This window comes from Myotis nattereri (genome assembly GCF_964212035.1).
Source record: "Myotis nattereri genome assembly, chromosome: 2".
Taxonomy (NCBI): Eukaryota; Metazoa; Chordata; class Mammalia; order Chiroptera; family Vespertilionidae; genus Myotis; species Myotis nattereri.
The window spans coordinates 132,991,778-133,005,844 of record NC_138076.1 but is presented as its reverse complement, the minus strand read 5'-3'; the positions used below and the strand labels follow the sequence as shown (position 1 = coordinate 133,005,844).

At 39.2% G+C, this 14,067-nt stretch overlaps 1 protein-coding gene across 1 annotated transcript; it reads left to right on the top strand.

Annotated features, from left to right (window-relative positions):
* Window positions 1–1,118: 1,118 nt before the first annotated feature.
* RLIG1 (RNA 5'-phosphate and 3'-OH ligase 1) lies at window positions 1,119–13,734 on the top strand (the record flags this gene model as incomplete). Its single annotated transcript, XM_081084699.1, has 7 exons — window positions 1,119–1,208; window positions 5,015–5,132; window positions 7,820–7,915; window positions 8,885–9,001; window positions 10,614–10,811; window positions 12,038–12,207; window positions 13,505–13,734. The coding sequence occupies 7 exons, from the start codon at window positions 1,119–1,121 to the stop codon at window positions 13,691–13,693; spliced, it is 978 nt and encodes a 325-aa protein (XP_080940825.1). The 3' UTR covers window positions 13,694–13,734.
* Between the last annotated feature and the right edge of the window lie 333 nt (window positions 13,735–14,067).

Genomic DNA, 14,067 nt, shown 5'->3' with positions numbered 1-14,067 from the left:
CAAAAGCACTGGAAATAAAGAGTGCTTTCTTGAGGAATGGGTTAGCTTTATTGGTATTATTAAAAAAGCAAGTGGAATGTGTTTTAAGATAATCCTTTCTCAAAAAATGATAGAATGTCAGACCTAGAAGATTCTGTGGCAGTTTGGGAAATGGCAGTTGATGGTTGTGAGGGTTATTTGTTGTCCCCTTGAGACTTATGAAGGAAGCTGCTTTCCAGGATTCCTTTGGAGGAACAAAAATGTCACTAATTCTTGACTATAAAATGCTAAGAAGGCTCTGGTCCCAAGTTCTTGCAGCCGGCATCAGGTGACGGCCCCACCCCAATCCTCACTGTTCTTTTGAGAAATAGTCCAAGCTGTTTTTAGTTCTGCAGTTGACTGGCTACAACGACTCAAGCCATTTGGACTCCGTTGGAGCTCATATTAAGATAAACGAAATTCCCATAAAAAAAATTGAGATTGAAATCTGCTTGCAGGTAATCCTGTGGTTTGGGTTTGCACTCCGTAAAGAACATCAGAACCAATTCTGACCACATTACGGTTCAAATCGAGGGGTAATCCAAATGGTAATTATTTATTTTGCCCCAGGTGTTTTAATTATAGCATTTTTTTAACGTTCTTACGGGGAAATCAGTTTTCGTTCGGCTTTGGGATGTCTCTGGATATTTCTAGTCTTCTACAGTGCTTCCCCCAGGAACTTATTAAAGAGAACAGGCAAGTAGGTTTCATCAGAACGGTGTTAAATCGCCATTGAAATGATTCGTTACTTATAAACTTGATATTATTTAATTATCATAAATATCGTCGGTTACTTTGTGTAGTTAAGTACACACATCCCACAAACGGATCTTTGTTTTTTCAAGAACCCGGGGAGAAAAACTTGGGAGAGCAGGGGGCGGTGTCTCGGCTCCAGCACTACAACTCCCAGAAGGCAACGCGGCCAGGTACGCTTCCGGCGCACGTCCCCGCCTCACGCTCAGTAGGTGGTCACGGCCGCCGCCGCTGCGCCTGGGCGTGAGGAGTGTGTGGCGTGAGCGCGATTGCTGCCGCCTCTCCCCGCGGGGACCCGTCGCTGTTCCGAGGCACGCTTTCCACTCGCATTGCGCGTCGTGCCCGCCATGAGGCGCCTGGGCTCCGTGCAGCGGAAAATGCCGTGCGTGTTTGTGACGGAGGTGAAAGAGGAGCCCTCCGCCAAAAGGGAGCATCAGGTAGCGGGGGCGGCGGCGCGCTTCTCCCCGCGGCGCGGCTGCGATTCTGCCCCGGGAGCGGGAGGGCGCTCGGACGCAGTGGAGCCGCCCGGTGGGCTGGCGTCTTCCTGCACGTTTCCCTGAGGAGGTGTGGGGTCCGAGCTCCAGGTCTTTGGACCTTCTGTGTTGCAAGGGGGGACTCTGCAAGGGAGTTTTTCTGGTCAGGAGATTCACACTTGCCCTCGCGTGTGAATGGGAACCCCACATCTTAATCATACTCCTTCCTTCGCAGGTTACTACTTTGGGGGAACACTCCTTCAGTGTTTACGTAATCACCGCGGTGCAAGCCTTACCTCTTTTCAAGAGGATGGTGACCGCGTGGCGTTTGAGAAGACTTGCTTTATTTTACCGGGTCTAACCAGCCTAGTTTGGTCACTAAAGATCAGACTCTTGTCCCAGCAATTACCTACTTAATTCCAGTTTTGGGGTTCCCATCTCAAGGTTTGCTATTCTCTCAGCACCGAGTTTGACACCTAGAGCGTTTTTAGTAAATACTGATGTATCGGGTGAGTAACCTGTGTGGTAATGTCCCCACCAGTGACGCACTGGGCGCAGTATCAAATCAATGCGTCATTGATCAATCAGTAAAGCCGGCGACTGCGAGGGAGAGGCAGCTCCAAATCTCGCAGTGCCCCCTTGGCCGCATCATCAGACTTATATGGGCAGATGTCACAGAGGTATCGATTACTTCTCTAGGTTTGGAATGAGGAACCTGGTTTGCAAAAAGCAGTTTGTTACAGAAGCTTGGATTGAGCAAGTTAGTTATCCACAAAGATTAATTATAGTTTCAGGTCTTGGGACCACTGAGTCAGCGGAAAGGCATTATCTGGAGGCACTGAGTTCCATTTAGAGTAATTGTGCTGTCCTGGGCTCCAGGTGCAGAGGAATGAATGTGTTTTGAAAGACCAGTAAGACTACAATAATGGGGTATTCAAACCACAATCAATGGAGTATTCAATCAAATGGGATAACTTATATGAGTTCAGAAAATCAAAATAACTTTTCTATTATTTTCGCAAGCGAATAATTACAGAAGCCAGAACACCAGGGTTAAAATACCAAACAGCAGTTTTTACCCGAGATGGTTGCTGCCATGCTTCATCTGTATGAGGATCATTCCTTAGTGTGTAGCAGAGCCTTGGTAGCAGAACCCCCAGGTATCAGTTGGGCGCTGCCTGCTCATGGACCGCCAGCCAGCCCCCTGACAGTATCCTCACTGGCCTTCCTGTGTTCCAGACAAGGACCTTTGAGGCCGACACTGCCTTGTTATTTCCGGCCCCATGGTGGGCACTGGATAAACATCTGTTGAATTGAAGAATGAACCCTGGAGTCATTTCGTGCCAGTTTTCCATTCACCTTGATGCTTTTTACGTATAACCTCTCTTTCTAGTCTGCTTTCCACTGTCATCACTTGTTAATAGTCTTAATATGTTTATGTATTATGAACTACCTAATTGTTCTTGCCCCAGGAATGATCATCATTACGCTTTTTTTCTAGTTCAAACCTCACCGTTACTACTACATGTCTGTAGCAGGGATTGTCAAGCTTTTATTTTTTAACTCCTAACAAATCCAATCTATGCAAAACATTGTCATCCTGAATAATGGTTCACTCAAGCTGTGATTCTCAACTTGGTAGGTGGGGCGGGGAGTGTAGTTTGTGAGAGTTTCCTCCACCAAGAAAAATGAGCCCCTTCTTCTTCCGTCTGCAATTAAGAGTAGTTTATAGCATTGCTTACAGTATTAATTACAGCATGGTATACAAATCCTTAACTGTAATTCAAGGCTTCCTGTTCATCAGGCCCAGTCAGTCTACTCTCTCATCACCTAAAGTGAAGTCTCTGTTCTAGCAAAGTCTATATTTTATCCTGCGAGCACTCCAGGCACAAGTCTGTCTCTAGTTTTGCTGTGTACTCTACCGAGATAACCTCCAGAATTTTTAATTTTTTGAATCAGATCTTCTCTGTGACCTTAACCCTACCCCAAAATTGTAGAGGATCACTCTACTGACTTAGTTCTTATCCACACATGCCTTGTTTTTCTAGTTAGTTTACAGTCTTTAATGGCAGTAAAGAAGGAGAGCTTTGTGTGCCCCTTTTTATCCTATTTGTCCTTCGGAGATGTCTACGGTGGTAGGTACTGTATTATGGAAGGGATGTTTGTAATCAAGAGCTCCACCGGCACAGTGATCTCTTCTGTAGGATCTTTGATAAAGGTAGACATAAATGCACACTACTGGGCCAGAACTCGGTTCTACCACCACAGGTTAGATTGATATCCTCTGATACTTATGTCATAAATTAGTAATAAACTCCCCATTTACTTTTATCTTAAGAGAACTGAATCAGGCCCTGGCCAGGTAGCTTCTTAGTTGGTTAGAGTGTCTTACACCAGAGATGCAGGTTTGATTCCCCCGTCAGAGCACATATGCACATACAAGAACCAACCAATGAAAGCATAGATGGGTGGAACAACAAATCGATGTCCGTCACACGTGAATGCAGTGTTTACATTGTGCAGTGTTTTTTCAAATTATGTAAGATGAATGTTACATCAAATAATTTAGACTGAAACAGTGGCATAAACCTTTCTCAGAAATGAAAAATGACACATGAAGAGTTGGTAGGAACCCTAGAAACAGTTTTTTTCCTCCATTCTTGATGCTCTTGGCTAGTCTTCCTGATAGTAGAAAAGTCATAAATGTGCAGTTCACTCCTAATAACGCTGAAAGGTCCCCTGCGTGTTTTTCTCTTTAGCACTTAATCAGACCTAGCATTGTGTTTTGCATTTTATTACTGTTGTCTCCCTCCTTAAAATGAAGTTCCACCAAAAACAGGTACTTTTTTGTTCACCTCTATATTTCCCAGGGCCAAAAACAATACTTAGCCCTCAGGAGGTATTTAGCAAATACAGTGGGGCCTTGACTTATGAGTTTAATTCGTTCCGTGATGGAGCTCGTAACTCAAATTACTCGTATGTCAAATCTTAAAGTGAACGAGTGAGACACGTGATGCTGGGCTGATGTTGTGGCGTTCACTGTGACGTTCGCTGCGCCAACTAGCGGTGGGGTATCTGAAGCTGGCTCGTAACCCGAATTTTAGCTCGCAACTCAAAGCAAAAAATCGGCCTAGAGACAGCTCGTATCTTGAAAAACACATTAGTTGGGACACTTGTAAGTCAAGGCCCCACTGTAATTGGCAAGTGATTAAACATACTGAACACCTTTGCTAAGAATGCAGCCCTGCATAGGACATAGTTCCTGGTGTCAAGCTCATCGTGGTGGATAAAGAAACGTGAACAATTAGTAATCTGTGTGGGAGGCCAGGTATTGCCCAGACTGGCGTGACTCCTTGGTTAGGGGGTTGGCCTGCACACCAAAGGGTCTTTGGTTCGATTCCCAGTCAAGGGCACTTACCTGGTTTGCAGATTCCATATCAGCTGGGGTCAGATGGGTATGGGAGACAACGAATTGATGCTTCTCTCTTTCTCCCCTTCCCTTCCTCCCTCCCTTTCACTTGCTCTAAAAAGCACTGGAAAAAATATCCTTTGGTTTTATTAACCAAAAAAAGAAAAACGGGTATTGCTGTGATATCAGAAAGGAGGGAATGATTCCTAAGAACCTCATGGACAAAATATTTTTAAATTGTCTTAAGGATAAACAGACTGCTCCTTAGAACTAGTGAAATTATAAGGACATTCCAGGTGAGAGTATGTATGAGGGTGTGGATGCTGTCTGTTAAACCAGTTTTCTCTCTCTCTTTTTTAAGACATTTAAAGTTTTGGCAACTGAAACTGTAAGTCACAAGGCATTAGATGCAGATATATACAGTGCAATTCCAACAGAAAAAGTGGATGGAACATGTTGTTATGTTACTACTTACAAAGGTAAAATAAAACTTCTACAAATATTTCTTACTTAAAACTCACCAAGGGCCATCCAGTTTGATAATTGCTTTATACATATTATCTCTAATTTATACAATAAGCTCTCCATTTCACAGGTATGAAAACTGAGGCTCAGAGAACTTAGGTAATTTATCCAATCTATATATATAAGAGCCCAGCGACCCTTATGGTGGAATGGCCAGAATGACCAGTCGCTATGATGCACACTGACCACCAGGGGGCAGATCTCAATGCAGGAACTGTCCCCGGTGCGCCGCTCAGCCAGAAGCTGGGCTCACAGCTGGCGAGCGCAGCAGCAGTGGCAGGAATCTCTCCCGCCTCCATAGCAGCGCTAAGGAGCTGCGAACCAAGCGGTAAAGAGCGAGCAGGTGGGCAGTTAGGAGCAAGGGGTCCCAGATTGCGAGAGGGATGTCTGACTGCCAGTTTAGAACTGATCGGGCCTAAACCAGCAGTTGTAATCCCCCAAAGGGTCCCGGATTGCGAGAGGGTGCAGGCCAGTCTGGGGGATTCCCACTGCCCCGCATGAATTTCATGCATCGGGCCTCTAGTACCATATAATTAATGAATGGATGAACTGGTAATAGAACCTAGGTTTGTCTGACCTTAAAGCTGATCCCAGTGCCGATTCATTGTTTTCACTAATATTGACAATGTCTCTGATTTATTTTATTTTAATGTACTTGGAAAAAAGTAGAAATTCAAATTGAAAGAGAAATAATTTTTTTAATTTCTTTTGGATGGTAAAATTACCTCTCAATTCAAGCAAGAGAGATAGGGCAGTTAAATGAAAATTGATTATATTTCTGGTATCAGGAAATCTCTTCTGAAATGTTTTTTTTTTTTTTTCATTTTTAATTATGGTAAAATACACATAACATAAAATTTTACCACCTTAACCATTTTCAAGTATACACTTCAGTGGTGTATACAGTTTGCCTTGTGCTACTATTTTCACCAGAACTCTTATCATCTTCCAGAACTGAAAATTTGTCCCCATTAAACATCTCACCATTTCCTCTCCCTCCAGTCCTTGCCAACCAACATTCTGTTTTGTATGATTTTGACTACTGTGGGTACCTCCAGTACAAATACTGGAATCGTACAGTTTTTTGTCTTTTTTGTGACTGACTTATTTCACTTAGCATAACACCTTGAAGTTCACCTGTGTTTTATAGTATATGTCAGAATTTCCTTTTTTAAGACTGGATAGTATCCCATTATATGTATATACCACATCCATCCACTCATCCATCATTGTACACTTGGGCAGCTTCCACCTTTTGGCTCTTATGAACAATGCTGCTGTGAACATGGTGTAAAAAATATCTCTTTCAGACCCTGCTTCCAGTTCTGTTGTGTATATATCCAGAAGTGGAATTGTTAAATCATATAATTCTATTTTTAATTTTTTTGAGGAACTTTCATACTGTTTTCCATAGAAATTGCACCAATTGTATTCCTACCAATGCACATTTCCGATTTTTCCACATCCTCACCAATACTTGTTATTTTCTGTTTGTCTGTTTTTATAGTAATGATCTTAAAGAACAATTTTTGTGTGTGTTTACTAGTAAAAAGAACAAAGGTCCATTCAACCAGAAATGACAATATAATTTTAACCAAGTTCTTCTCTATTAATATTAAGAAACTTCACTGTGCATCATTATGTGGGATTATGTATAATGGTAGCAGTTGAATAAGGTGTGCTAAAGAAAACTTGGTAATGACAGTGCTTACAGCTCACAGTTTATTACAGGTGGAGGGTCCATAATATAGCAAGGGTATTAAAAATTAAAAGTAAGGATGTGCCTCACAACCCAAACCTTCTTACAGCAAAGGGTCAGGAGAGGTCAGGTGAAAACTGTTGTCCCCCCCGCCGCCCATCACCCCGCCCTCTCCCACCTACCCCAGGCTCCATCAGGACACACTCTCAAATCGGGAATCCCTGATGTGTTCAGGGAACAACTTTAAAACAGGGAATCCAAAATAGAGTCCCAGCTGGGGATTTCTGTGTTTTGCTGGTCACAGAAGCATCATCCTGCTAACTGAGCAGCCTCAGTAGCAGGGTCCTCCAGGAGTCTCACCGAGACCCGGTGCAGCTCATTAGTCTCCCTGTCATATCTCTATTTAGTATAGAGGTAGCTTCAGTTTCTCACAAATGCTAGTTATAATAAAATATGGCCTTATAAAAGGGTCACATACTTACTTTTTATCTCATCCCCATCATTATTTTTTTTAAATATATTCTTATTGATTTCAGAGAGGAAGGGAGAGGGAGAGAGAGATGGGAAGGAACATCAATGATGAGAGAGAATCACTGATCAGCCGCTTCTTGCACGCCACACCCTGGGGATCTAGCCACTACCAGGGCATGTGTCCTGACCGGGAATCCACCGTGACCTCCTGGTTCATAGGTCGCCGTCCAACCATGGAGCCATGCCTGCTGGGCTTTCCCATCATTCTTTAACCAAAACTTGAGTCTTCTTACAATATCAGGTATCGCTAGGTAGGATGTGTCTGTCTGGTCTGCTTATTTCAGTTTGTCTTCTAAGGTTGCTTCTCTGGGAGAGGGTGACCCTACTATTTATTGAAAATTTTATTCTGAAATTTCTTTTAAGGTAAGTTTTCCTCCTAATATTTTTCTTTTCCTTTTATTATTTATTTAGGTCAGCCATATCTGTGGGCTCGATTAGATAGAAAACCTAACAAACTAGCTGAAAAAAGGTTTAAAAATTTTCTACATTCAAAACAGAACTCAAAAGGTTAGTAGGTCTTTTTTTTCTTCAGCCTTTCATGATTTAATTAGCTGAAATGTGTGAGTTATTTTTTGCTGTGTTGTTTCTATATATTGTAGCCTTATATACAATTTAAGTACTTTGGGGGAAAAAGAAAATTAGAATTAAATATTGTTCTATGTAAAAGAATTTCCCGGAAAAGTATTTTTAAATGTCTTTCTAACATTTCTGTGACTCTTCATTATCATAAGTCAATTTTATTAAAACATACAAATTACTATATATATTATAATGAGAAATACATTTTGATTTTGTCTGCCTAAGAGACAAACCATGTAATTTTATAAATCAGGAAAAAATCTCAAAGGATTATTAATATTTTTAATTATTAAATTAAAATGCCTCTAAATATATAAGTTGATAGGTACTCATCACTGCATATCTACTCACTCATATATATAACCTACCTATATATGTACTCATAGTGCATTAAAAATTCATCATAAATCTGCACATACAGGAACATTGGTTACTTTAGTTAGATCAGCGGTTCTCAACCTGTGGGTCGCGACCCCTTTGGGGGTCGAACTACCCTTTCACAGGGGTCGCCTAAGACCATTGGAAAACACATATATAATTACATATTGTTTTTGTGATTAATCACTCTGCTTTAATTATGTTCAATTTGTAACAATGAAATTGGGGGTCACCACAACATGAGGAACTGTATTAAAGGGTCGCGACATTAGGAAGGTTGAGAACCACTGAGTTAGACTGTTATCCTGTATCTGCAAATGGTGGTGTATCCAAAATTGTGCAGCAGAAGTGTTAGTACCCTAACCCTGATAAGTATAGTCAGATTGTGGTGATAATGAATGGAGAATAATTATATGATTCCTGATATTATAGGGTTTATTAGCTATTCCCACTTCAAATTTTGCAGCATTTTATATTTTTAAAAGTACTGCCACATATAAGATTATCTGATTCTTTTAGAATTTTTTTGGAATGTCGAGGAGGACTTCAAACCTGTTCCAGAGTGCTGGATACCAGCGAAGGAAATTGAACAATTAAATGGAAATCCGATGCCTGATGAAAATGGACACATTCCTGGTATCATGAAATCTCTTCTAAAATGCAGTTTTGTGTTTACTAGTATAAAGAACAAAAGATCCATTTGATCAGAAATTATGGAATCTAACTTTAATCTGTTTTTTCATAGTATTTATCTGTTCAGCACAAAATTTGAGTCTAATTTATGTTAAGTAAGTTATACCAAAGATGTTTCATATAGAGAATGTCCTCTCAGGATTAGAATCCTAAGATGGACAGTTTACTACCTGTAGTCTGTGAAAATAAAGTGTTGAGTGGAAATAGCCCTGAAGTTGTCAGGATAGATGATATAATTGATCTTTTCTGAAATGAGATATTAAGCCTTTATTTTTTTTAATTGGGGATAATAATGTCTATATTTTTTGCAAAGGTCCTAGAAGACTCTTTTAATTAAGGGAGATGAAAATAAATATCCCACAAATAGTTTTACTAGAGAAGGAAAAATTTTTGCAGAAGTGTGCTGAGTAGAAAGATACCCCAGATTAAGGTTCAGGTTAACAGGCATATCTCCAGTACCTGTAAGGTGCAAAGTACTCTTAGGTTCTGGTAATACAAAATGAGGATCAGAACCCTGATCCTCAAAGATCTTGTGGACATGAGGGGGAATCCATCAATAACAGTATGATTTAAGAATCAAAAGGAAAAGGTATGCAGGTTACAGTTGGAGAAAGAGGAAGAATTCATATTCCAATGTGTGGTGGCTAGAGGAGGTTTACTAGTAAGGGGAGTGACATCTGTACTGAAGCTTAAGAACCAGAATGTTAGCTAAAGGAAGGGGGAGGGTCTACTTAGGCAAACTCCCCTGGAGTCTTTTGGAAATTTTATTTAACACTTTATTTTGGCTGGAATGTTTGAGTGTATGACATTTGAGGCAATTTTAAAATTTGAGGCTGGAGATGTGGAATGGGCTCAGATCTTAAAAGGTTTGTATTCCTTCTAAAGGAATTTGAAGTTTGTCATGAAGATTATAAATTTACTTTTTTTAAAAATGGAACTAAGATAAAAATGGAGGGAGGTTGGTTTCCTGGAGACTAGTATACCAAGAAAAAGGTTATTATAGTAATCTTGGGTAACGACAGCCACAGATACGATGGCCACAGTGGTGTATGTCATAGCAGGCACAATGAGGAAGTCTATTCTAGCAACTGAAGTTAGGATGGGAAAAGTAGTAACAGTCAGTAAGTGTGAATCAAACATTTTTCAGTAAATATGGAGACAGTACAATAAATTGTACAACAGTTAAGTGCATATGTCTGTTGTCCCTGAAATGAGAGAAGGTAGAGAGAAAACTTAATTTTAAAAAAGGATTTTAATTCTGTGTCTTAAAATGGTGCTCAATTCTTATTAAAAAGTTTTCTAGTAAAAATGCTGAGTGCTCTATAGTGAATAATCAAGTTAATTTCTCAACAGAATCAAAATGAACCTTTATAATTTTAAAAAATTATTATGACTTAAAAAGTAGTAAAACTGTTATTTCTACTGAATTTAAAAGTGACTCTGTAATACAATATCCAGAAAATACGGAAAATTTACAACGAAAATAAAAATTACCTTGTCTCAATGCAGAGAAAGACAATGCCAAAAACCCCCACTTTTTTTCTTTAAATGATAGGGTGGGTACCAGTGGAGAAAAACAACAAGCAGTATTGCTGGCATTCCTCTGTAGTTAATTATGAATTTGAAATAGCCCTGGTACTGAAGCATCATCCTGATGATTCTGGTCTTTTGGAAATAACTGCGGTGCCACTGTCAGACCTTGTAGAACAGACGCTGGAGCTTATAGGAACGAATATTAATGGAAACCCATATGGTGAGCAAAGCCTTTTTCTTCTGTTCAGTTGTAGTTACAGTAATTCATTTATAAGGAGAACCTAGGTTCAACTTACACACACAGAGAAATTACTCATAAACTTGAGTTAAGTAGCCTAGACCCGTGGTCGGCAAACTGCAGCTCGCGAGCCACATGCGGCTCTTTGGCGCCTTGAGTGTGGCTCTTCCTAAGCCTTAGGAGTACCCTAATTAAGTTAATAACAATGTACCTACCTATATTAAATTTAAAAAATTTGGCTCTCAAAAGAAATTTCAATCGTTGTACTGTTGATACTTGGCTCTGTTGACTAACGAGTTTGCCGACCACTGGCCTAGGGATAGTAGCTATTTATTTTATGTCCATGGAGAAATTTACTAATAGTTTTATTAGTACAAAATGTTGATGTATAGCCTCTTGTTCTTTCCTATATTAACATTATAAAACTATGTATAAAAGGTAATTCCTCAAGTGTAACTTTTCATTGCTTTTTAAAATTTAGGTGAACTGAGCTGAATGAAAATCATGGTATGCTTTTCATGACTAGGTAATTAGTGTAGCATTAATTAATAGCTGAGTATAAAGTGAATAAAGAATTGGCAGTGAATGATGAGTTGAGTAAAAGTCCCAATGGCACTATGGAGTACATTGTTGACAGGGGGATGGATGAAGACAGACCCAAGAACAGTGCAACTTGAATGGCAAAATCCTATATAAAGATCAGAAGCAGACTGATTGACAGAAAGAAGCTAAGAAAGTAATTTGGCATGGCTGTTTGGCAAACACTGAATAATAGTTGAATGTGGCAAATGATGTAGAGCCTAGAACAGGGGTTGGTGGACTTTTTTATAAAAGGCCAGATAGGAAAGATTTAGGTTTTATGGGCCATACCTCTGAAACAGGCCATAGATAGTACTTAAATGAATAGGTATGGTTGTGTTCCATTAACATTATTTATAAAAAAACAGGCATCTGGCTAGATTTTGCCCACAGGTCATAGTCTGTGGACTCCTGATACAGAGTACACAAAGGTAGAATTTAAATTTAATGGGATATAGTGCCACTTTTGAGTGAAAGTGCTTTTAGCATATTTCTCTGCAAGGAAACCAACTAAACTTGTTGGTAAATCTATGCTTAGATATTTTAAAAGGCTTTTTTATTTGGAAAGGTACATGTTCTCATTCTTCTTGAAACCTTTGTAGAGCTAATGGCACGATTTTATCATTTAGGGTTAGGAAGCAAGAAGCATCCATTACATCTTCTTATACCACATGGAGCATTTCAAATAAGAAATCTACCTACCTTGAAGCACAGTGATCTGTTGTCCTGGTTTGAAGGTTGCAGAGAGGGTAAAATTGAAGGAATAGTATGGCATTGCAATGATGGCTGTTTAATCAAGGTAATGGCAGAAAACAGCTTGTGGAATTATGTCCTCTTATATTCCTCAGAGTAAAAGTGGCACTAAAATGCTTTCTACCAATTGCAGTAATTCTGATGGTGCACTCAAGAAATTTAATTTGTTCATCTCACATGCCACCGTTCTTATATGATAGTGTTTTCCAGTGTACTTGTTCTGTGGGGCATCGGTTGTTCTAGATGTGCTTCAGAACTAAAGTGATAGAAATGTCTGGAAAACCCTGCATACAACATATTCCCTTCTCGGAAATTCATGTTGCATTTTAGTGCTCTGAGACATTCTTTAATGACAGCATTTAATCCTGTTTAATCCAGCATTTCCCAAACTTACTTGGTTATAGAGTTTGTTGGTTAGAAAGTGCCAAGGGTCAGTTAATATATACAGAATGAATTATCTTATACTTTGTGCCCTTTGGGTCTGTCTCCTGGACTTGACTATTTGATTTCTCACAGGTTCTTAAAATTCATGTTCAAAACTGGACCTAGTTATATTAACCCCCTGACTCCAACAATTCACTGAAGCCAAAAACTTAAGACACATTTTTAACCCCACTCTCCATTACTTCATACATACAATTATCAGTTCTTAAAGACTCTGATCTATTGAATCTGTATCTTTCTCTCCAACCAATTAGTTGTTAATTTGGATATAAGCACAGATTCATAACTTGAGTTGTTATATCACCCTCTTAACATTAACTTTCAGTGTTATTCCTGTCCTGTTCATTCTTTATAAATTAATGAGGATGTTACTTCCTGCATTAAACTGTTTAATGACAGTAAGATTTTTCATGATCTGGCCCCTACTCAACTTTCTGGAACTGCCTTCACCCTCATATTCCAAACATATCCACATTGTTAATGTTCTAACCATACTTAAATAATTACAGAGAAAATATACACAATTTCTGTCACATGATAGTCCCTTTGGTTAGACTGTCTCCCTACCCACAGTTGGTCAGCTTCTGAACTTATTAACAGACTCTATTAATAAGTTTTTTGGAGCCCCTCATTTATGTTCCTGGCATGTTTCCAGGTACTAGAAATACGAAGTCCAGCTGAACAATGTCTGCCTTCATGAAGCTCACATTTTAATGAGGCAGATAGATAATAAACAGATATGTAATATGTCAGGGGGAGAAGCAGCTATGAAAAAAATAAAGGGTAAGATAAAGTGGAGCCTTAAATAGTGCCTGGAAGATGGTAGGCACACAAAATAAATATTTTTAAGTATTGAAGAAAGTGCAGGTTAAAGCTAATACCTTCCTTTCTCTTTCTAGGTCCATCGCCATCATCTTGGTTTATGCTGGCCAATTCCAGATACTTATATGAATTCAAAACCTGTTATTATTAACATGAACTTGAACAAACGTGACTATGCTTTTGATACTAAGAGTCTATTTAATCATTTTTCAAAAATAGATCATCAGAAATTTAGTAGGCTCAAAGATATAATACTTGATGAATAGACTGGAAATGTAATTAAAAACTAGCTTTATTGTGTTATCTTGAATCTTGAATATTCTGCCATGTGTAAAAGGTGAAAATATCTCAAGGTTCCTATTTATTGTTCAGTGACTAATGGAGAAATAAGTCGTCTAGCATTTGAAGAAATGAATTTTCCAGTTGGAAATACCTAGTCAAAGTCCTATTTAGAATCAGCAAATGAATTTTAACCTCTGGATTTAAAAATGTAAGTAATAGTAAGCTCCCCAGCTTGTACAAAGGGTTGGATTCTGTCCACTATAACTGAGTAGTAATTTAAAGACAACAAGGAAACCAACAATTCTGGATCATTTACTTTCAAAATTAAATACTTTAAGCTGAGTTTAATTTAACCTTG